The following is a 22109-nucleotide window of genomic DNA, read 5'->3' as shown; positions in this document are numbered from 1 at the left end:
GACGTGTTATCGCGTGATAGATTGGTAGATTTCTGAGTTTGCCCTCTTTCGAGCCTCTATGTTTAAGAATCTGATTAAGGAATGGACATCAGACAATGCAGATACACAGTAAGCACAGCGCATCGATAAGCGGAGCTATAAACGTGCGGGGTCTGTACCTGCAGGCGCCCTCGCGTCACTCCTGATCCCATCGCATGCGACTATCAAGGCTATCGTACGGACGGTCCCTTGATTCGAGGTTTCCACCTTCCTCTCTCATGTTCAGTCGCCTGGGCATTATCAACGGCCTTGTTTTGCTGGGTTACTGAGCGCTTGGTATTCCTTGGCGTGCTTGACACCTACTCGATGTGGCAGCTCGATTACGGGTAAATGCTTGCGCGATATGTACCACAAACTTTATGGGCAGTACATAAATCACCCCATGACTATCTCCTCTGTGGCAGGGGCTCTTGGGCTTTCGACTGCTGTCCTCGTACCACTGTCCTGCGGGCCGATTCGATTTGCGCCCAAGACGTGCTGCATCTCCATCCTCACGCTCGTGTCAGCAGCCTGACTTGCTTTGCTGTCTATTGTCATGCGTTTCTTTGCAGTACTCGCGGCTACTCTACCGCTGATACACGCAATTGAGCCTCCTCGACTTCCGCATCAACCTCTGGGGAGCTCGAACAGCACCAAACGGCTGAACTACAACCTCACCACCGATAGCCCAGGTCAATTTTCAGCACAAACTCGGTCTTTTAGCTGGGTTGGAACTGGCGAGGATGGCGATTACATCTTCGCTGGCGCTGACGGTTCCTTGCTCTTTGAAAATATCGCGAGTGGTGAAAGCTCTACGTTCTTGTCGGCTGATAAGATCCCAGCCGACTACTGGGATTTCCAGATATCACCCGATGCGAGCCACGTTCTCTGGGCCGTTAATTATACTAAACTGTATCGACACAGCTACTATGCCGACTACCTAATACAAGATGTCGCGACTGGAGAGGTTACGTCTCTGGACCCTGAGTCCAACGGCACGATCCAGTATGCAGAATGGAGTCCGATCACATCTTCCCAGATCGCGTTCGTGAAGGGCAACGATCTTCACCTATGGAACAACGGCAGCATCAAGCAGATTACTGAGAATGGAGGTCCCGACTGGTTCAACGCGTAAGTTCAGTAAAAAGATGACCCTGATTCGCTTTCACAGGACTAACACGTCTCTTGCAGTGTTCCTGATTGGGTCTACGAAGAAGAGGTTTTTGGTGACCGCTACACTCTATGGTATTCGCCTGACGGTACTCAAATCGCGTTTCTCAGCTTTAACGAGACCGGGGTTGGCACCTTCACGATCCCATACTACATGTGTGGTGAAGACATTGCGGATGTATACACTTGCGAGCTCGAGCTCCGTTACCCCAAAGTTGGCACCAAGAACCCTACTGTCGGCTTCAATCTACTGGACGTCGCATCTGGAGATTACAAAAGTATCCCAATCGACGCGTTCCAAGAAGACAACCTCGTGATTGGCGAGGTAGTCTGGCTCACTGAAGGCCACAGCCGGGTCGCTTTCCGCGCTTACAACCGTGTTCAAGATCAAGAGAAAATAGTTGTTGTGGACGTCGACTCAGGCTCGTCCTCGGTGGTTCGCGAGCGCGACGGCAGCGACGGATGGCTAGAAAATCTGCTGAGCATCATGTATCTCGGTGCAATCGACACTTCTCTTGCAGGTTCCAATAATTCGAGCACCGAGTACTACCTCGACCAGTCCGATGAGGACGGCTGGAATCACTTGTACTTAGCACCTGTGGCTGGCGGCGACAAGATACCCCTGACATCCGGCGAATGGGAAGTCCTTACTGTGCCCAAGGTAGACGTCACTCGAGGGCTCGTATACTACACTTCAACCGAGCATCACAGCACCGAGTCGCATGTCTACTCAATAAGCTTCAAAACGAAGGAGAAGAAAGCCCTTGTCGATGATACCGTGTCTGCTTTCTGGACAGCATCTTTCTCTTCCGGTGGATCCTACTACGTCCTCCGCTATGGAGGCCCTGATGTGCCATATCAAGAGCTCTATACGTTCAATTCTACGGAGCCTGTCCGTACGATTGTTGACAACAAGGCCCTATGGAACACGCTTCAAGAATACAATCTTCCGAATATCACCTACATGGACATGGAGCACCCCTCTGGTTACACTCTCGATGCCATGCTTCGCCTACCACCCAATTTCGACCCTACGAAGAAGTATCCTCTACTTTTGAACCCGTATGGAGGACCAAATGCCAAGCAAGTCACTAAGGCCTTCAACGCGCTCAACTGGCATGCCTACATAACTTCCGATCCCGAGCTCGAATACATAACGTTTACGGTCGATAACCGAGGTACCGCCCGTAAGGGTCGTGAATTTCGTTCGCTCGTGACTAGGAATTTGGGTGAACTTGAGGCTCTCGATCAGATCTGGGCTGCCAAGGAGCTAGCAAAGAACGAGTGGGTTGACAGTGACCATATGGGTATTTTTGGGTGGTCCTACGGCGGTTACCTCAGCTCCAAGGTCGTTGAAGTAAACGACCCTGCCATTTCCTTCGCTATGATCACTGCCCCGGTCAGCGATTGGCGCTTCTACGACTCCATCTACACCGAACGCTACATGAAACTGGCTGATGAGAACGTGGAAGGATACAACAAGTCCCGCGTTCACGACGCCACAGGTTTCAAGCAAATTGCGGGTGGGGTCGTGATTCAACACGGTACTGGTGATGATAATGTTCACTTCCAAAACTCGGCTGCACTTGTCGATCTCTTGATGGGCGCCCGAGTCACTCCCGAGAAGATGCAAAACACGTTCTTCACCGACAGCGATCACAGCATTGTTTACAACAATGATGGCAAATTCTTGTATAGACAACTCTCCAAGTTTCTCTTTGAGGAGAAGCACAGGGTGGGCAACTCCACCGGCAGTCATCAGTGGAGTAAGAAGGGCCTGCAGCAGAAGGGTTGGATTGTCTGAGCTCAGATGTGTCGATTGGATGTGACACTTAGACGAGACGAATCATGTAATGCATGTCATCGATACCGCTAATCACCTGTATTTGCCTCACTTACATATTCAAACTTGCCAGGATCTTGACTTACCATCCGCACACATAATTGTATCAAATGCCTGCTTAAACTAGCCTGTTTGCGTCTATGTCGAGGACATTGGCGAATATGGCGTTTTGTTCGTCACTTGGATTCTCGTGCTACGAATCCACTCGTTCTTTATTTCTGGGTTTGTACAGTTTTAGTCGAGCGCATCACTGAATTGCACAAATCAAAGTGACGTCAAATTTTCACATGACTCCGAAGCAGCATGTAAGATGACACCCAACATTTATAAACAGCAGGATCATATCTCCGGCAGACACAGTGAGCGATCAAATAACGGCATACAACCGACCGGTAACTCTTTTACTTTCTCACGTGATGAATACCCACACGTCTTTCAGGCAACTCTTGAATTCAAGTTTCCATCGCTTCAACGTGTTACCTCTTATGTAAACTCATGGGAGCTAAGAGTTTGACTAGTTCATATCATGAAACCTTGGTGACCTGTAATACGTAGACTCCGAAGTGCGGTGTGAGAGGACCAAGAAATCCAAGATGACAGTTTCTGAAGCAATTCAAGGTGTTAATCCGAACCATTAGTGGCAGAAGCTGAATGAATAAAGACTCTGTTACGGTAGAAGGCACCTGGTTAAGCTTAGTGGTGGGATAACAGAACGCAAGTCCGAATAGTTCATGTGTAAGGTAAATAGATAGCATTCAGTGAGCATGAGAATCATTCGCCCGGTTCGTGGTTGCGTGGGTTTGCTGTAGCGGCGCAAGTCAATGTGATTGACAGTTCCGCCGCGAGCTAGCAAGTCAATGTGATTGACAGTTCCGCCGCGAGCTAGCAAGTGTTCGGTAAGATCCCTCGAGGGTACTACATCTCTCCACAGTCAAGCCTCGCGGTAGCTAGTCGATAAGGTGTGCATAGTCTAGAGCCTCAATGTCCCTTGCTAGCTTGAGGCGGAATTAGCAAGTGGACACGGCATTCAGATGTGTAAACGATATCGAAAAAGGTCCACGGGGAACGGGCCGTCATTCTCAAGGCTAGACCCTACCGGCGATCATACAGCTCAGTGTGACGTGTTAGGACTTTGCAGCTGCTACATGGGGGAACAGCTTGATTGACGAATCGTACTCGCAACATGGCGCCACAGACCGTCCTGTCGGTTTAAATCAACCATCAGCGACTACAGTATCACGTATTTATCTCATTGCCATGTTTTGGCGATCGTTCATGCCAGCAAGAAACCATGTCTGAAGAACAACTTAATGACTTATTGCATGGAAAACATTGACAACTCGCATCTAGGCAACAACGCTTTAAGCTTTCAAAATTTCCTGGAACATGATGTGTGCCACGTTGACAAATAAACGCGAACTAATCAGCTAAGGCGGCGATATTAACCTGAAGCGCATGTGAGATCCGCACATGGATGTGTGGACCCACTCCGCCACGCTACTTCCTCGTTGGTGCCCGGAATGCGCGACGCAAGCTTCGACCTCTTCCTACTTTGGGAATCAATGCATGACAACAATCTTGATCAAGGTCCATAGCGGCTGACCGCAACGCGACATTGTCAGCCAGACCAATGTGACAGCAGGGCTGTGGGTAGCGCAGACATCTATAGACGCATGACAGCTTCAAATCCCAGGTGTGCTTGTTCGTTCATCAGCTGTTGCTTTTTCCGGAGTCCGTCAATTCGGATACTGGTATCGCCGGAGAAAGGAACTCCTCGTTCTTTTGAGAGACCACATATTATGAATCCGAGCTTTCTACTGAACGAACCATGACTTCACTTTACAAGATCTTGCGTCTCTTAGCTCATCGCCCCGCAGTCAAGTTCGTAGCTGGGTGCGATCAGTCGACACGTCGTAAGAGGTCTAGGATATTTATGGACCGAATTAGAACTTTAAACTCGACCAGGAGATGACACAGTAACTTACCTTTTGTTCATACGTCTATGTCTGGTAACAACAAGCACTTGACAATCGATCAATTAAGGCGCAAGGCAATTGCCTTCATTAGAGCTTACTGTGGCAATGCTGACGCCTGATGATAGGGCGGGAAGAGTTGCATTCGTTGACCGAGATGTAAGCATGGGCCTAACGTGGGATTGCTGGGCAAAGCGTAGAAAAGTGGGTATGTGCCACGACTCCCGAGCTTACGACCATCATCAATTCGGCATTATAGGCTTCTTTCCACCATATTCGACAGCCATTCACGGCTTTACTCGCTCTTCCAAGGCGCCTTTACATAGTCTGATGCAATAGGGTCAATGGCCTGAATTTTCTGCCTGTCCTGACGCTTACTGATGCGCGCCGAGCCAATTGCAGCGTTTCGTAGTTGTTAGTATTGAGACGGGTGTTGAGAGGGGTATGCGATTGACTCTTGGTGGGAAACAGCAAGACCCAGGTGATTGGCCCCGCAAAGATAGTACGTGAGGACCTCGTCTGCCCCTGCCATGTTTACCAAAAGAGTCGGTAGAGCAATCACGATCGGACGTGCAACTGCTGCGCGCAGAGGCAGTCCTTCCTATTGGGGCCGGAAGCAACAAGCGTGACTGACTGGGCCCAATAGATCAAGTCAAGACCCACAAAGAAGTACAAACACCTCTAGGGAAATTTGATGCCGACCATTTCCTATGAACAAAAGTAATACTGTTACTAGGCAATGAGACAGAAAAGGGACATATAAGTTAATCGTGGTACAGTATCTATCCTCGCTTATCGACAAGAACACGCTCCTTCTTATCGAGTCTGTGATTGTGATTGCGACGACTTGGATTTGTCCAACCTTTACTTCGCACTGGCACAATGCACCTCATTCGACAATGGCTGACTGCCGTGGACAGAGTCCAACGTCAGACCCCGGAGCAAACAAGGACTGCTTATAATGAGCGCATTCAAAAGATGAGGGATCATGAGTTCCCTATGCTGAGAGGTAAGCCAGCTGCAGCATGCTTGATACGGGTTCAGGCTGACACCGATCAGACACTACCTATCTGGACCACGGTGGTACCACATTGGCTAGTAAATCTCTGTTGCAGTCGTTCTGCCGGGAAATGCAGTCGAACCTTCTAGCAAACCCACACTCCGATGCAGCAAACCCCAGCGTATCTGCTGTTATCGTTGAGAAAACCCGGCTGAAGGTACTGAAGCTCTTCAACGCTGACCCAGATCACTTCGATGTCGTGTTCACAGCGAATGCTACAGGAGCTATAAAATTGGTCATGGAAGGGTTCTCGGGAAACGACAGCGGCTTCGACTACTACTATCACCGAAACTGCCACACCAGTCTTGTTGGAGTTCGAGAAGTCGCAAGCCGAAGTCATTGTCTTACCTCAGATGAAGAAACAAGACGATGGTTAGACGAAGGACCTGAGGTCACAGAAGGAGACGCAAGTGCGAGACCAGTTCTGTTTGCATACCCTGCTCAGTCGAATATGAACGGCCAACGATTACCGCTATACTGGCCTACCCAAATCCGATCCTCCACACGCCATCCAGCCACGTACACACTACTTGATGTCGCAGCGCTGGTATCAACAAGTCCACTCAACCTGAGCAATCACCTTTCCGCCCCAGATTTTGTCGCCTTGTCATTCTACAAAATCTTCGGCTTTCCAGACCTCGGCGCCCTAATCGTCCGCAAAGCTTCTGCTCATGCTCTAGACCATAGGAAATACTTCGGTGGCGGGACCACTGAGATGATAACCTGTATTGATGGTCAGTGGGTCGCGCGAAAACAGTCCAGCATCCACGCTCGATGGGAAGATGGTACAATTGCTATTCGTAGCATACTCGCTTTGAGTTGTGCCATTGACACCCATCAGGAGCTCTTTGGCGGGCTTCGAAGCGTCTCTGATCATACTGGATGGCTAGCCAAGCTATTGTACGAAAGAATGACGCAGCTTAAACATGCCAATGGTTCATCGGTTTGTCACATGTATAAAGCACCTGAATCGAGCTATGATGATGCGACAACACAAGGAGCGACTGTTGCTTTCAATATCAGGAAAAGCGATGGGTCGTGGATGAGCGGCTGGCAAGTTGGCGCAATGCTAAGGGCAAAGAACATACATGTGCGAACAGGCGGCCTATGCAACCCTGCTGGGATGGCATGCGCACTCGAGATAAGTACAACAGAAATTCAGAGAGCATTCAATGCGGGATTTCGGTGTAACCAGCAACAAGACGTGCGAGGAGGAGTACTTTTTGGCATGATCAGAGTAACGCTCGGGGCCATGAGTACCAGGCAAGATGTCGAGTTACTTGCGAGATTCATCGAAGACCATTTGATCGATCGCCACTGCAGGTGGGCCTCCAAGCCGTTGTCGGCCGATCTACCCTCAAGCACATCCAAAGAAGAGAAACACCAAGGTCTGGGTTGTGAATCCGAGACCAAGAAAAGGGGGGTTGTAGGTATCATTCGCGCACACACTACTAGGACTTACCAAGAGAAAGACAACTCTTCCTCCTGTGTAACACTACAAAAGGCTAGCTCGAGGAAGAAATTGTTCGTTTGGAAGACGCGATTCGAAAGCCTCGTGTAAAGTCTAATGAGGTGTATATGTGCTTTCTCGGCGAAGTATGTTCGGCGACCAGAGAAACGGTCTCCACCTCTATTGTATATACGAAATATCCATATATCTCATCCTCATCTCGTGCGTGAACATATGCCTCGTGGCGGTCAAAGAGCGACACACTTTCTTCAGCATTGACCTCTTCATGGGTTCGGCAAATTCCTTTGACATCCCGGCATCGTGAAGATCTCCCGTCTAGATTCAAGCCACGATCGACCCGGAATGCTGGAAGGAACGGCACATCCTCGTGATGATGCATGGATCGCTGGAAAAGGCAGGGTCTGCAGAAATGGGGTACGGCGGGAGGCCATCCGAAAAGAAAAGAAAGGGTTTGCCCAACAAGTGGAGACGCATTTTGAAAAAGCAACAAGCAGACGACACATCGAGACTACTGCGATCAACAGAGCGGAGCAAGGCTGCTATCAGTAATAGGTGATGTTAAATGGTGACATAAAGCCCCTCAGCCCCACATTTTATCCCTTCATCCAGGTCCTGGAGAACGAGCCAATAGAATTGCGTTGAAACGTAGCAAACTGAGAACACTAATGTCTAACAAATGTGAGTTGGGAGATTTAAGTTCGCGCAAAGGGAGTAAGCGCCGACTCGCCGACGCAGCATAATTGGTTGATAGCCGGCCCAAAATCTCAGGCAGGACGGTGCAATAGACGAGTTCAAGATTAGCGATGCGCTAGCTGCGTTTGTAGTAACGTCCGCCTGACGGATGAACAACCCTCCGAGCGGGTGATATCGTCTCTCCGCAAACTGCAAGATGGAAGGTTGGAAGGTAGCGATCACTCCGCATCACATAAGACGGGGTGCAACGATACTCCCATCTTTCCATGCTCCGTGTATTCTACGCCTATAAACTGCTATCATGGCGAACAAGAAACGTCCTCATTCACATCGACCGCCATATTTCACTCGCAGTCAACAAAATACATTCAATCTCCCTACCTGAGAAGTCTTTTGGAGCAATCGCTCAACGCTCAGTATGACGACGACCAACCGCAAGATTGTGATCTCTAGCTTCGGCGACGCGTCACAGGTCTCCATGGTTACTGCCAAGATCTCACCGCCAGCACCCAACGAAGTTCAGATCAAGGTTTTATATGCTGGGATGGGTGGCGCAGATATTGCGATGCGAGTAGGAGTCTACCCAATGCAGAAAAAAGCGCCTTTGACTCCTGGCTATTCACTCATCGGCCGAGTGCATCAGAACGGAGCCAATTGCTCAAAATATCAGGCCGGTAGTCTCGTCGCTTGTCTCACAGTCTATGATGCTCAGGCTGAGCTATGTAACCAGCCCGAGAAGTACCTCATTCCCGTACCAGAGGGGCTAGATGTCCAACAAGCCGTTGCCATGGTCCTTGACTGGTCTACCGCATACGGCATGGCATTTCGAACCGCCAAAATATCAAAGGGTCAGCGTGTCTTTATTCATGGCCTCAGTGGTTCAGTCGGATATGCTCTTCTGACCTTTTGCAAGCTACAAGGAGCGGAAGTTTTTGGAACAGCATCTGAGCACAATCACGCTGCAGTCCGCAAAGCAGGCGCAACACCCTTTGTGTACACCAACAAAAACTGGATGATGGCAGTAAACACCATCGGCGGTGCACATTTTGTCTTCGATCCATTAAGTTTCGAGTCGTGGGATGAGAGTTGGAACATCCTGGCACCAGAGGGTGGACGACTCGTCGGCTATGGCGGCAATTTCGATTCGTTGAACGGGCGTAAGACGCGCAATCCAGTACTATACATTGCGAAATTACTGGCGAATAACATGAACCCGTTTTGCCCCAACAAGACAAACTTTTTTTATATCAGTCGGGATCAAGTCACGTTTGAGCCAGAAGTGAGAGCCTGCTTGGATATGTTGAAAACGGGTGAGGTGACTGTACCAATCAGGAAGGTGTGGGCACTGGATGAAGTGCCAGAGGCGCATCGTACTTGGAATAAGGGAACTGGTGTTGGCGCAGTGGTCATCAGGGTTGCTGATGATGATCATTAAGCACTACTTGTTGTCACTACATGGTGGTTAATCAGTCAGTGTATTTCTTCATCTTACAGAACGGCATTCATAGGGTGTACAATAAATTACATTATTCAACCTGCCACATTCTTTCTACTTGTGTTAAATCCACGTATGTAATTTGTCTAGACCATTGGATGTGGGTTTCATGGTATAACCAGAAGACGTTTCCATTCACACCTGTGTCCACGAAATGATTCAAGTTCATGACAAGCAATCCTCGAATTGGATATAAAGAAATCACGCCTCACATACCTTTGCGTGTAGTCGATATTCTCTTCGATAGAATTGGTCTTATTGCTTGTAGTCAATTTAATCTCACTAAATCAAATGTTCTGTCGACAGGAGAGTGCCATTCAGCACATCCTTACAATGAGAAGCTTTAGGCTTTTGCGTATAGGTTTCATAACAACCATTGTCCCCGAGAGTTACTGTCTATTACTAACACAGACGCTGGAAATTGCACGCTCTCTTGGTCTGCAAATGAAGAATAGAAGAGCCTTCGATCCAAGCAGGACTGTCTCTTCATGCCGAACTGCAGGTTCGCGGCGGCTAGGTGATTTTCGTCTACGCAGTGACGTTTCAAGAATGCGAAAAAGTTTCTTCATTCTGGTGTTACTTGACACGGCAACAATATCTGAATGAGATGTACCACTTGTCATTCATCAGGAGCATATACTTGTCGTCTGTCTCACACAATAGTAGCAAAATTATGTTGTGGTCGTCTCTCTTTCTGATGGTTGTCACGTTCGTCGCCATCGACAGCGTCGTTGAACAGCACTATTGGGGTTCAGGCTCGAAACTAATTGGCAAAGCCTTGATCGCATTTTGCGATAGTCATATAGCGACTTAACACATATTGACCTCGAAGCATATGACGTTCAACAAGATTCTGATTTGGTTGGGGAATTCTGTTATGCATGTGAAGTGTTCGCAGAACATTGGGTATCGAGGCAGAACACAAAAGGGTGACCAGAAAGCGAACCTTGAGTGCTAAATGATATTATGTATCAATATGTGAGTAGAACCTTGATAGAAACGTAAACAGGCCTTTTAGTGAAATAAGCATGATCTTGGTCAATGGACATATACTGCGCTTACGGCGTCTATGTTCAAATTCTAAACATCCGTAACATCGCCTAGAAGTCGACTCGATGTTCGAGACTCAGCCATCAACCCACGCAACAAGCATCCGAAACCTATGCTCGACACGTTCCGCGCGACACAAACCCACGCGAATGCCGGTTTATCCTGCATGCTCGGCGGGGATTCTCCACCATCCATACCCTCTACCCCACACTCTATGTGCTTGGCAGCTGGGGAGCTGCAGCGCCAAGTAACGGCCATACCAAATATGGCGAAGAACCTTTACTGCTATTCGATGTGGTTTTGATATAGGCGACCTGCAACGTGAACATCTGCCGAAGATGGCGCTGGAGTAGATAGCCGTGACCACCCCCTCCTGCAATGCCAGGTCGATCTAGTACAAAGGCAACCTCGTACCTGGTTCTTTGGACAAGTATTGGATGCACACGAGAACGGACTCAAGATGATTGACGAAAAGAACGACCTAACTCATGTTGAGAAGGCTTACCCGATTTCTGGAGACAATGACGGTCATCCCGAGCAAGACTGGACGGCGGAGGAAGAGCGAGAGATAGTGTATGTTTCAATCTGCACCACGTTGGCGCGAGACTCACATCACATGCAGACGCAAAGCAGACTGGCGTGTGTTTCCTATGCTATGCATAATCTTTGGGTTGTCGCTGCTCGATCGGACAAACATATCGTCTGCGTACATTGCCGGTCTCGCGAAAGATCTGCAGCTCAGTGTTGGGGCGAGATACAATATTGCGCTCCTTGTGTTCTTTATAGGTCAGTACGAACTACAGATTTGAGTGCCGGGTGCTAAAGAAGCTATAGGCTATGCCTTGTTCGAACTGCCATCCAACTATGTGATTCGTCGACTAGGAGCGCGGTTATGGCTGTCTTTTCTTATCGTTGCATGGGGAGCTTGCGTTTTCGGGATGGGCTTTGTTTATAGCTGGAAGGTATTGACTGTTCTTCGTGCGCTTCTGGGTGTCTTCGAGGCTGGGTGTAAGTCCGCTAGATACAATCTTCTTGCAAGCTGTAGCTAACATCGTCGAGTGTTTCCTGGCGCCGTCTACATCATAGGTTCGTGGTACAAGCAATTTGAGACGGCGAAACGAGTATCGGTCTTCTACATGGCAGCGTTGCTAGCATCCGGATTCGGGCCCATTGTAAGTCGTTCAAAGTGTATGCGAAGCTACATCCTGACCAGAAGCAGTTTGCATACGTGCTATCACTCATCCGCGTAGGCGATGGCATGTACAGGAGCGGTTGGCGCTGGATTTTCATCATCGAGGGAATCGCGACGATCCTTGCGGGACTTGTGGCGCCATTTTTCCTCGTCGAATGTAAAGCCCAGATCCTGACAACACAGCACGGTACCATGCTGACAAGGGTAGTTCCCGAAAAGGTCAGATTCCTGACCGAACGCCAGAAGCACATCGCTGTGACGCGGGTCACGCTGGAGAAGAAGGGCGTGGAAACCGAACATGCCACTATCGGGGAGATGCTAAAGATGCTCATGGACTGGAAACTGGCAGTATAGTTAGTGCTGATTTCCCCTGATCAAGGCTGAGACGTACTGACGCGCGGCAGTTCCATCCAGTACTTCGTGTGCGCGTCTAGTGTGTACTCCCTGGCCTTCTTCCAGCCTATCATTCTTCGGCAGGGCATGGGGTTCTCGTACGTGAAAGCGCAGCTGCTTCAATCGCCCCCATATATATTCACCGTCTTCGCGTCTCTCGCGACATCATGGCTGTCAGATAAGATCCGTATGCGATGGCCAATCCTGGTAGGGCAATCTGTAGTCGCCATTGTCGGTCTGGTGATTGTGCTGTATGGCGGACTCCCCGGCGTGAGGTATTTTGGGCTGTTCTTGGCAACCTGGGGGTAAGCATTTTGCCCGTACGACTCATGTCATGTCTTGTGCTGATTACATGCAGCACGCAGGGGAACATACCCGCGACACTGGCGTACGGCAACAATCAGACTGCGAAACTACAGAAGCGTGCAGTGGTTGCCGCAGCCATGATCTCCGCTGGAGCCTTTGGAGGCGTTACAGGAAGTACCATCTTCAAGAGCAAAGATGCACCAGTAAGTCAGCTCATACAATCAAACGCAACTGTGAAGCTGACGTAGAGAAGCAATATCTGCCAGGCATGTGGGCCACCATCTCGATGCAGATGGTATATTCGACCTTGACACTTTCCATGTCCATGCACTTCAAGCGGATGAACAAGCTTGCGGACGAGGGCAAGAAACCAGCTTTGGAGGGCGTGGAAGGGTTCCGGTATGCGCCTTGATGGGTGGTCGGTCCGCGGCATCCTTCCCCGCACGGACAAGTTGTTCAGCCAAGCATCAATCCCCGCATCGTGGCCCTGGTGATATCTAGTAATAACCTCCACAGAACAATGGTTCGAGCTCAGATCTGAATTACCATCTTCCTTTGCACCGGATCTTGCATTTGGATCCTTCCGTATCATGCCTCTTTGTTGCTCGATCGATCTGACTCTCCATTCGTGTTCGCGCCACATGCCCACGCCGCATCGCTTAAGTTCCATTCAAGCGAAAGCAAGCCAGCGGCGTAGGCGACAGCTCGCTTCCACCCTGTCAATAACAAAGCTGGAAGCAAATGAGCATGTTGTTACAAGCGAAAGCCAGGAGACAATGACGCAAGCACATCTTAGTATATCTAGCGGTGAGATGGCGTATCTTTGAAGCGCAGTGAGCCTGTTGGGTGATTGCGCATTGCTGTGCCACGATACAGGCCATTGAGCATATTGTGTAAGTCCTCTGAAATAAAACATGTGTGTATGATATTACGCTTGAATAATTGCGCGAAATGACTGACACGGCCTGCCAATCATTCTGGCGACTTCTTTCTCCACACGCGATGCCCCACAAGCGCTGCCTCGTCGTCACTATCCCCAGGGGTTCTCAAGGTCATCTGTGCACTCCTCACACTCTCGTCGCCCTCCATGACACTCTCCAAGCTTTTGCTCCTCTCCACCAACGTCTCGTCGATCAGAACGCCCTGCTCTTTCTCCTTCCTTGCTGCTGTATATGCACCCGTAATCTCCACCTCGGAACCCCGTCTCTTCTCCTCGAAAAAGGGATTCCGCTCGGTACTGACAATGACTTCTCGGGTCTCTTTGATTTGGTTGTGCATCGGCGAGAAACTAGCAACGCGGTCGGTAGCATGGGAATCCGCTTTGTACGATACAACACTTGCGAGCTCGTGAATGGAAGAATGTCGATGTGACTTGAGCCCCGTAGCTTTGGACTTTTTGCCCGAGGTCGACATGTTGGACGAGGATTTGAATTCGTCTGCGAGCGCTGCTTTGCCTGGGCGGCGAGAAGCGGAGATGGCGATGCGTTTGATGAGGTTGCCCATGACCATCTCGATGTTGAGCTTCACAAGGTAGGCGAGAGGATGGAATTGAATGTACCTACGGCACGTTAGTTTAGGATGAATAACGGGGAGGTGCGTGGCTTACACAAATGAATTTGGAATCCACATTGCTGCAATGATCATGACGTCCATGAGTAGTGAAATGCCAACCATGCGTTGATTGAAGCGGACCAGCTTGTTGTATTTGGTGAGGCCGTTGTTGATGAGGTTCGCTTTGACAGTTTTGAGGAAGTACCAATTGAGTATAGCATCCACGATTAAGTAGAGGGCTTTTTCACTGCGGTCCCAGTACTCATTGATGATATGATACCTGCATTATGTTAGTGGGTGGGGCAAAGACGAGAATGCGCATGATATTGGAGTAGAGGTGGAATTCGAAACATACCTATGACTGATTTGCAAGCGCGCTGGTATCCAGATGTTGAAAACGCTGATATTGATGGCCGTGACAAAGGCAGCTGTCGCAATCATGATCATTCTTGAGCGTCTGCGGTCGGGTACGATGATGCGGATACGGTTGATAATGATTTGCAAGAGCAGCTGAACTTGAATACACCAAAAGAAGACTATGAAGCGTCAGAACGTGGAATTGGAAAGTTGTTGGTATCAACAAGACACGTTGTACGCGAATTGAGCGTTGACGGCATCGACAGGACAACGGGTAACATACGGATTGTAAAATAAAATGCAAAACCTGTCATCTGTCAGCTTGTAGTCGGGAACGCATATCGAAAAGGTCAACTTACTCGGCTTGATAACTTTCAAAAGATGCAGGAAACTCTCCAGGCCCATAACAAGAGACGTGACAAGCTCAAGCCATATCATCCAGACATACACACTCCTCAGCGGGGAACGCGAACCCTTTGTTTGTCCCCATCCCAGGTAGACAGCGATACCTCCATTAACCAAGGTCAAGGCCCATACGATCGAAGCGACGATGATGTCGGACTTCCTGATGGGCTCAACTACATAGGATTTGGAGATGAAGGGGCCCCACGGCTTGAACGAAGGGTCGACTCGATACTCATGGTTCATGATCCAGGAAGTGGGTAACGAAAGGCAGGACCGGGTGTGGAGTCAAAGAGATGGATGTGGTACGATGGAATGTAGATGTAGGGCTGCATGAGATGCCAGGGTATTGGGAGAGCACTAGGATGGTAACTGATGATGCGGAGACATGCATCTTTTCATGTTTGAAGAAGCGTTCTAACAAGAACTAGATCGCTGGTCCAGGAGGCGCGGTTGATGAGTGTTTGAGTCAAGACTAAGTTCGGAATCCGGGCGAGCGGTGGCGTTTTCCACGAGTCGCACACCGTCCAGAGGACCCTTTTGAAATCTCAGATGGCACTTCTTCGGGGCTGTTTGACAAAGAGGTTGTCCTTGGAAAACGGGTGAGGCCCCAAGCCAATCAGGGCACAGACGGTAAGGTGATGTGCATTGGTGGTTAGGATGTACCCTGAAAGAGGCAAATGAGGCTTGGGTTTAGCCCGGCGGATAGACTGTCCCGGTCGACAATCTCGAAGGATTGTTGATGTGTACTAGGGATGCCAGATGCACTAGATGATCGCCAAGCAAGACGATTGAAAAGCGGTTTGGATCGGAGAGACTCCGCTGAAGAAATGCGCACTATCATGACTCAACCTTAGCGTGATTTGGGAATGGGACTGGAGAAAGATTTACAAGGGCAAGGGAGAGCATCTCGTCGAAACCCAAGGTGGATAGGTGCGAGATCAGCGTGAGCCCAGCGCATGTCATGCTCTGTGGCGCACAAGTTGGGAAGAGAAGCGAGTCAGGCTCGCGAGGTCGATGTGTTGATTTGTCGGGCGCGAATGCAGGTATGGCGAGGCCTCCGGACAAGTCGATTCGCGAGATGTCAAATAGCGGCAACGCCGTCCGAGCATCCTTCCGTGTTGCGCAAGGGTTTTGGTGCCTGAGTGCTAGCGGGATTGACAGAACCATGGGCGTTTGAGGGATCATGGTGCCCGTCAAGTCGGACAATATGAGCAGCACGTGTGTGGACATTAGCCAAGGCTGGCGGGCAAGGAACGTCGTTGGGATTGAAACGTAGAATGACGAAACACGGGTGCGTAGCAGAGCGTCTCGGGATCGACAAGATCATCACGTGCAGACGGCTGATACTCAGGAAGTCAGAACGACGATAGGCACTACGTGTAAAGTTGAGACTACCTATATAGTTGAGACAATGCGCGGGCATAAGGTTCTTCTAATCAGGTCCATGGCGCAGAGTATATGCATCAGGCAATGAAGATAGTTCTGTACCTGGTGCTCCGGGAGCCGGTGGTAGGTGAGATGGGTTAAGATGGATCTGCAGGCGCGGTTAGGCACATGTACTGCAGCTGCAGCAGACGGCAGCGAGAGGTCACAGCTCGGCTCACGAAGAGGCTGGCGTTGGCTAGATTGCGATAGATGATGGCTGCATGTGCAAAGGTCGGAGGCATGAGCCCTACTGCCCGCGAGAACGACCGAGATGAAACTCAGCTGTGGGGTGGGATGCACGTGATGCAGATGACTAACGGCACGTGATGAACAAGCTCGAGTTGACGTCTTGGCGGTTCGTCATGGGATGGCGTAGGCAGGCGCAGATCAACCCCACAAGCCACAACCGTTGGGCTTTGACAGCGTCGTCCGAGCACGCCTACTCCCCGCCTCACGTCTACACGTGCCCACGCATACACGCCAACGCCCCGACACGTATAGACAGACACACATACGTATATCCATACACACATACGTATATACATACACGTCCAGGACGACTCGGCATGTCGGAGAAGACGGGCGCAGACAAGGTGGGAATGGCGGGCTGAGCGAGAGACTGAGTTGACGGGTGGAGCAGCGGCCTGAGAGCCCGACGACGGCACGCGAGCTCGACTGGGACGACGACAACGACGTCAGCACGGCCACGTCGCCCAAGCACGCGGCGCGCCCCAGCGAAGAGGCGACAGAGGTGCCGCCGCCGAAGCCCCCGCGGCCCATGTCGCCCATGCAGCAGGCCGAGAAGACGCTGATCGAGGCGTTCCCGGACATGGACACGAAGCTGGTCAAGGCGGTGCTGGTCGCGAGCAACGGCAAGGTCGAGCCGGCCTTCAACGCGCTGCTGAGTAGGTGCCGGTGCAGCCCCGCGGTCACGGTGCGAGGCAGCTGACGGGCGCGTGCAGGCATGTCGGACCCCAACTTCACGAGCGACGAGGCGCCGCCCCCGCAGCCGCCGCGGCCGCAGCCCCGCGCGCAGCTGCAGCAGGACGAGCAGTACGCCCGCCAGCTGGCCGAGCACTACAGCGTCCAGGGCAGCCAGGGCCGGCCGGGCGCGGGCCAGAGCAGGCCGGCGCCGAGCAGAGCGGCGCCCGGCCAGGCCAGCGACCGCGAGCACAGCTTCTTCGACGACGACCTGCCCGAGATCCGCAAGACGATCGAGCAGGGCTTCAAGGAGACGCAGCAGACGCTCAGCAGCCTGTGGAACACGGGCCTCACCTCGATCCGCAAGAAGCTCGACAACGAGGCCGACGAGTACGACCAGTACGGCAACCCGACCTCGTACCCGACCGACAACGCCCGCCCGCCGCGCCAGCCGTCGCAGCACCCGCGCCAGAACTTTGGCCCCTCGCAGGCCGACCAGCTGTACGGCATCCGCAAGTCGGCCGAGCAGCGCCGCTCCCAGGACCACGCCCGCTACGACGCCGACAACCGCGTGCTTGGCGACGACTTTGCCCAGCTCGAGCTGCGCGACAACGACGGTGCGCCTGCCGTCTCACACACTGGCAGCTACGACATGCTGACAACACCACCAGGCACCGGCCCGCGCTCGAGCCGCCCTCACGCGAACCCCGACCTCTTCAAGCCCACGCCCGTCGCCCCTCCCCAGAGCGGGCCCGTCGATGAGGTCGACGCCCTCTACCGCAACCCCTCGCCCAGCAACCAGCCCGGCAGCCAGGCAAAGTCCAGCGGCAAGAAGTGGCAGCCCTTGACCTCCATCGCGCCCCACCCCGAGCCCCACGACCACGACCCCTTCAGCCTCGGCGACAGTGACGACGACGAGGCCAAGACCAAGGACATCAACCCCGAGGATAGCGAGAGGCTGAAGAAGGCAGCCCAGACCAAGGAGACACCGTCTGTGGAGTTGAAGGCCGCCACGCGAAGTGGGAGTGTTGGCCAGAAGGATGCCGCAGCTGAGGCCCTGCTTCGGGATGCAAAATAGGCTTGGACAGGACGACAAGACGGACATGTTGAACATGACGTCACTTCTTGGCTCATCCCAAACAGTCGACTGTGGCAGTTCAGGCTCCAGCAGCCGTGGGTGAAGTGGGACGCTAACGTCTTGGTATGTAGACTGGAAGGCCCTGGTGCCAGACTTTGCCTGCTAGCTACATACGAGCCTCAGATATTACACTCACTCCATACATTTGCACCTTGTCTCTATCGCCATTGCTGCTTTCCTATGTCCATCACTTCGCCTTGCTTAACCAACTGAACACAACGATACTGAAGTCATCTCGAAGGACGTGATAGCCACAAGAGTGTCATGGCTTGGACCAATAGCTACAGTTTGCGTCCGCTGTGGGCAGGGCAAGATACCTAATCCGTCATGGCAAGAATGACTGCCAGCCGGTGGTGAACGCGGCACCATGTGCAACCTCGATAGATTAAACATGAACGTGACTCTGGCTATTCTTGTATATGATGCGCCAGTCCCAAAACGGCAGGTATGGTCGAGCATCCGTCACCTCCCTCCAAACCCCACCATCACTCCTCATCTCCCTACACCGTGAAAGACTGACCGATCAAGCCCATCGAAAACACAACAGCAGCATGGAGGACAGAGGTCGCATTCCCGTTGGACCCCCAATCACAAAACCTCTTCCCTCATACTGGCAGGACCCCAAGTCCCCTCTAGCTAATGTCGTAGAGCCTGAAGTAGACAAAGCAACACAGCTTTATGACTATGCCATCATTGGCTCCGGCATATCCGGGACAATGATCGCTTATGATCTTTTCAAAAAGGACCCAGGCTCGCGTATCGTCATGTTTGAGGCGCGAGAAATATGTAGTGGGGCGACAGGTCGCAACGGGGGTCACACGAAGGCGGCAAGCTATCGCACCTACACACAGCATGTTCAAGAACTTGGGAAAGACGAGGCGCTTCGGATCGCAAGACTGGAGTATGCGAATATTGTGGAGACACATCAGCTGGCGAATGACCTAGACCTTGCTTGCGAGAGCCAAATCTGCAACACTGTCGACTTGATATATGACACTACGACCTTTGAAGTCGGCAAAACTGCCATACAGGCGTTGGGATCGGATGCTACTAAAGAAGAGGGAAACGAAGGGGAAATGGCATGGTACGAGATTTACGACAAAGATGAAGCACTGCAGCAAAACTTCCACGTCGAGGCGCAAAACCAAAATCCTGCAAATACAGAGAAGGAACAACTAGCTGGAGCCTTCAAATACACAGCCGGTAGAATACACGCCTACCGCTTCACGACTGGTGTTCTGAAAGAGTGCGTCAAGAAAGGTCTGCAGTTATGCGCAAACAGTCCCGTCCACGACATCCTGCCCTCCAAGCAGACTGCCATGTGGGACGTCTTCACACAATTCAACAGCGTCACTGCGCGAAACGTCATCCTAGCCACAAACGGCTACACACCTTACGTGCTCAAATCTGTGCAAGGCGCCATCGTCCCGTTGCGAGGCCAGATCACGGTGCAGAAGCCCGGTACGGCGTCGAAACTGCAATGTACGCTACCAACCACGTACTCGTTCATCTACCGGAACGGCTACGAGTACATGATCCCACGACCGCTGCCCGATGGAAGTCAACATATCGTTATAGGCGGGGGGCTGGGCCGTCTTCCCGATGCAGGCGCGACGGAGTTTGGAACCGTGGACGACGGGTCTCTTAATCCCAAGATCTCTACGTATCTGAACGGTACTTTGACGGGGTACTTTGGTTCTGACAACTGGGGTGAGACGTGCAAGGAGGACGAGGAGAAGCGCGTCGTGCAGGAGTGGACGGGCATCATGGGTGCGACGGCGGATGGGCGGCCGTTCGTGGGTGAGGTGCCGGGTAAGAAGGGGATGTGGGTATCAGCTGGGTTCAATGGACATGGAATGGTGCTGTGTTTGAAGGCTGCCGAGGCGCTTGTTGAGATGGTACGTGATGGCGTGAAGCCGGACTGGTTTCCAGAGAGCTTCTTGATCACGCCTGAGAGGCTGGAGCAGTGCAAGTTTCGGGGGCGGATGGATATGCAGGCGAATATCTAATCTAGATGGGTGCAAAGAGTTCTAAATCCATCGCATATATACACGACTTCAAGACTACAGATCCAGCTCATTCACCATCGCCTCACCCGTCAACCCAGCAAGCAGATTCTTCACCGACTCCGTCGCCATCTGCTGCCTCGTCTCAATCGTCGCCGATCCGATATGCGGGACCAGCACACATCTCGGCTGTTTGAGGATCGGATGGTCCGCCTGAATATTTGGCTCGTTCTCAATGACATCCAGCCCCGCGCCGAAGATCTGCCCCTCATCTAGCGCCTTTACCAAAGCTTCTGTATCGATGACCGGGCCCCGCGCAATATTGACAATGACAGCGAGTTTCTTCATCTTGCTGAAAAAGTCTGTGCTGATGATGTGCTTGGTGCTGGGTGTCAGCGCACATCCTACAATTACGATGTCGCTCTCGCTGGCGAGTTGGTCTGCGCTTGTGGCTGGCTCGATGGGGATGGAAGGGTCTTTGAGTAAGCCAAAATGGTCTTCCTTGACTGGCTGTCCGGGCTTCGAGGTGAGGTACAGAACGCGCTTGATGCCAAACGGTAACAATCGATGTAAGGACGCCTGCGCAATTCGGCCAAAGCCCAAAAACCCGACCGTCGTCCCGCGAATTTGAGGTCCTGTCATAAGAAGAGGATGCCATGCCATCTGCGGCCAATCGCCTTTGACGACAGCCGCTATGGACTCTCCACCCCTTCGCTGCGCCATGAGGATAAGCATAACTGTGAGATCTGCCACGGCGTCGGTGAGACATGTCGGTGTGTACCCCAGACGAATGTTGCGCTTCTTCAACGCAGCACGGTCGACGTGATCTGTTCCCACGGAAAAAGATGCAATGGCTTTGAGCTGGTCGCCCGCTGCTGTGAGGAGTTCTTCATCGACCTTATCGGTCAACATGACTAGGATGCCTGTTGCTCCTTGTGCGTTTTCGAGGAGCCATGAGCGGTCGCAGGGCTGCGGGTGTTGAGTCAGCCGTCTGTGGTAGTTTTCCAAAAACAAACTTAGGCTTGCTGTCTACCTTTGCTGACTGCCATTGCACGAGTTCCAGCTCCCCGACCTGTGCGTCTAGCAGCGATTGCGCCTCGTCGAAGAGTTGGCGCGTCACGACGATCTTGGTTTTCGCCATGGTGAGGGTTGTGTTTGTGTTCGCGGGGTCGTTGTGATCAGCAGATGGTGGGGTGGGTTTGCTGCTTTGGGTTGTAGCGAGGCTATTGCCGGTGGGGGCTTGAGATAGATGCAGTGTCAGCTGCGATAACCTTTGCATTGCAGAAGATGATATTTGGACTTGTTGCATCTACTCGTTGGCGTCTTTTCAACATGTTTGACCGGTCTTCATTGACCCGAAACGCCCGCCAATAGGCGTCACACAAGCAGCATGTACACCCGCCCTCGTCGCGTTCAACATCTGTTGTAAAGATTTGCTTCCGAAAGTACGCCCATTCCATCAGGACTACTACATGCATGATATCTGAAAGGGTGCTGTTGCGGTTCCATGCAATGTCCTTCCCCTTGTTCTTGAGAATGCCATTCATCACCACCTCTGGAGATGGAATTATAGAATGCGCGTTGGGAGTATTTGTGATGTTCGTCGGCGCCTTCACATGTTGTTTGCACTACTCTCAACGGC

General features: G+C 51.6%; 9 protein-coding genes across 9 annotated transcripts; 6 read left to right on the top strand and 3 right to left on the bottom strand.

Moving 5' to 3' along the window:
• Positions 1 to 239: 239 nt before the first annotated feature.
• Positions 240 to 3062, top strand: P153DRAFT_339874 (uncharacterized protein). Its single transcript, XM_033665845.1, has 2 exons — positions 240 to 1149; positions 1210 to 3062. Exons 1-2 carry the CDS (start codon positions 575 to 577, stop codon positions 2990 to 2992), a joined length of 2358 nt encoding a protein of 785 aa, XP_033523625.1. The 5' UTR covers positions 240 to 574; the 3' UTR covers positions 2993 to 3062.
• A 2920-nt stretch (positions 3063 to 5982) lies between these two features.
• Positions 5983 to 7625, top strand: P153DRAFT_291040 (molybdenum cofactor sulfurase; the record flags this gene model as incomplete). The annotated part of the gene is made up of 2 exons (XM_033663748.1): positions 5983 to 6013; positions 6064 to 7625. 2 exons carry the CDS (start codon positions 5983 to 5985, stop codon positions 7623 to 7625), a joined length of 1593 nt encoding a protein of 530 aa, XP_033523624.1.
• Positions 7626 to 7712: 87 nt separating this feature from the next.
• Positions 7713 to 8173, bottom strand: P153DRAFT_15868 (uncharacterized protein). The gene has a single exon (XM_033662252.1). The coding sequence runs from the start codon at positions 8036 to 8038 to the stop codon at positions 7799 to 7801; it is 240 nt and encodes a 79-aa protein (XP_033523623.1). The 5' UTR covers positions 8039 to 8173; the 3' UTR covers positions 7713 to 7798.
• Positions 8174 to 8426: 253 nt separating this feature from the next.
• On the top strand, positions 8427 to 9768 carry P153DRAFT_366656 (GroES-like protein). Its single transcript, XM_033668099.1, has one exon. The coding sequence runs from the start codon at positions 8647 to 8649 to the stop codon at positions 9661 to 9663; it is 1017 nt and encodes a 338-aa protein (XP_033523622.1). The 5' UTR covers positions 8427 to 8646; the 3' UTR covers positions 9664 to 9768.
• A 1655-nt stretch (positions 9769 to 11423) lies between these two features.
• P153DRAFT_339866 (retrograde regulation protein 2) lies at positions 11424 to 13076 on the top strand (the record flags this gene model as incomplete). Its single annotated transcript, XM_033665844.1, has 8 exons — positions 11424 to 11559; positions 11608 to 11781; positions 11833 to 11945; positions 11993 to 12122; positions 12174 to 12318; positions 12370 to 12663; positions 12717 to 12867; positions 12918 to 13076. 8 exons carry the CDS (start codon positions 11424 to 11426, stop codon positions 13074 to 13076), a joined length of 1302 nt encoding a protein of 433 aa, XP_033523621.1.
• Positions 13077 to 13565: 489 nt separating this feature from the next.
• On the bottom strand, positions 13566 to 15517 carry P153DRAFT_15809 (uncharacterized protein). Its single transcript, XM_033662245.1, has 5 exons — positions 14932 to 15517; positions 14856 to 14879; positions 14571 to 14751; positions 14271 to 14495; positions 13566 to 14222 (listed from the first exon to the last, which is right to left on the bottom strand). The coding sequence occupies exons 1-5, from the start codon at positions 15218 to 15220 to the stop codon at positions 13637 to 13639; spliced, it is 1305 nt and encodes a 434-aa protein (XP_033523620.1). The 5' UTR covers positions 15221 to 15517; the 3' UTR covers positions 13566 to 13636.
• Positions 15518 to 16968: 1451 nt separating this feature from the next.
• Positions 16969 to 18401, top strand: P153DRAFT_375756 (uncharacterized protein; the record flags this gene model as incomplete). Its single annotated transcript, XM_033669604.1, has 3 exons — positions 16969 to 16995; positions 17043 to 17307; positions 17365 to 18401. 3 exons carry the CDS (start codon positions 16969 to 16971, stop codon positions 18399 to 18401), a joined length of 1329 nt encoding a protein of 442 aa, XP_033523619.1.
• Positions 18402 to 19012: 611 nt separating this feature from the next.
• P153DRAFT_315963 (FAD dependent oxidoreductase-like protein) lies at positions 19013 to 20458 on the top strand (the record flags this gene model as incomplete). The annotated part of the gene is made up of 1 exon (XM_033664976.1): positions 19013 to 20458. A coding segment is annotated over one exon (1446 nt), but the record flags the coding sequence as incomplete, so codon positions are not given.
• A 66-nt stretch (positions 20459 to 20524) lies between these two features.
• Positions 20525 to 21746, bottom strand: P153DRAFT_375754 (glyoxylate/hydroxypyruvate reductase-like protein; the record flags this gene model as incomplete). Its single annotated transcript, XM_033669603.1, has 2 exons — positions 20525 to 21436; positions 21501 to 21746. 2 exons carry the CDS (start codon positions 21744 to 21746, stop codon positions 20525 to 20527), a joined length of 1158 nt encoding a protein of 385 aa, XP_033523617.1.
• Between the last annotated feature and the right edge of the window lie 363 nt (positions 21747 to 22109).

This window comes from Dothidotthia symphoricarpi (assembly GCF_010015815.1).
Source record: "Dothidotthia symphoricarpi CBS 119687 unplaced genomic scaffold P153scaffold_10, whole genome shotgun sequence".
NCBI lineage: Eukaryota > Fungi > Ascomycota > Dothideomycetes > Pleosporales > Dothidotthiaceae > Dothidotthia > Dothidotthia symphoricarpi.
The sequence above is the reverse complement of the archived record's forward strand: the minus strand, read 5'-3'. Positions and strand labels throughout refer to the sequence as shown.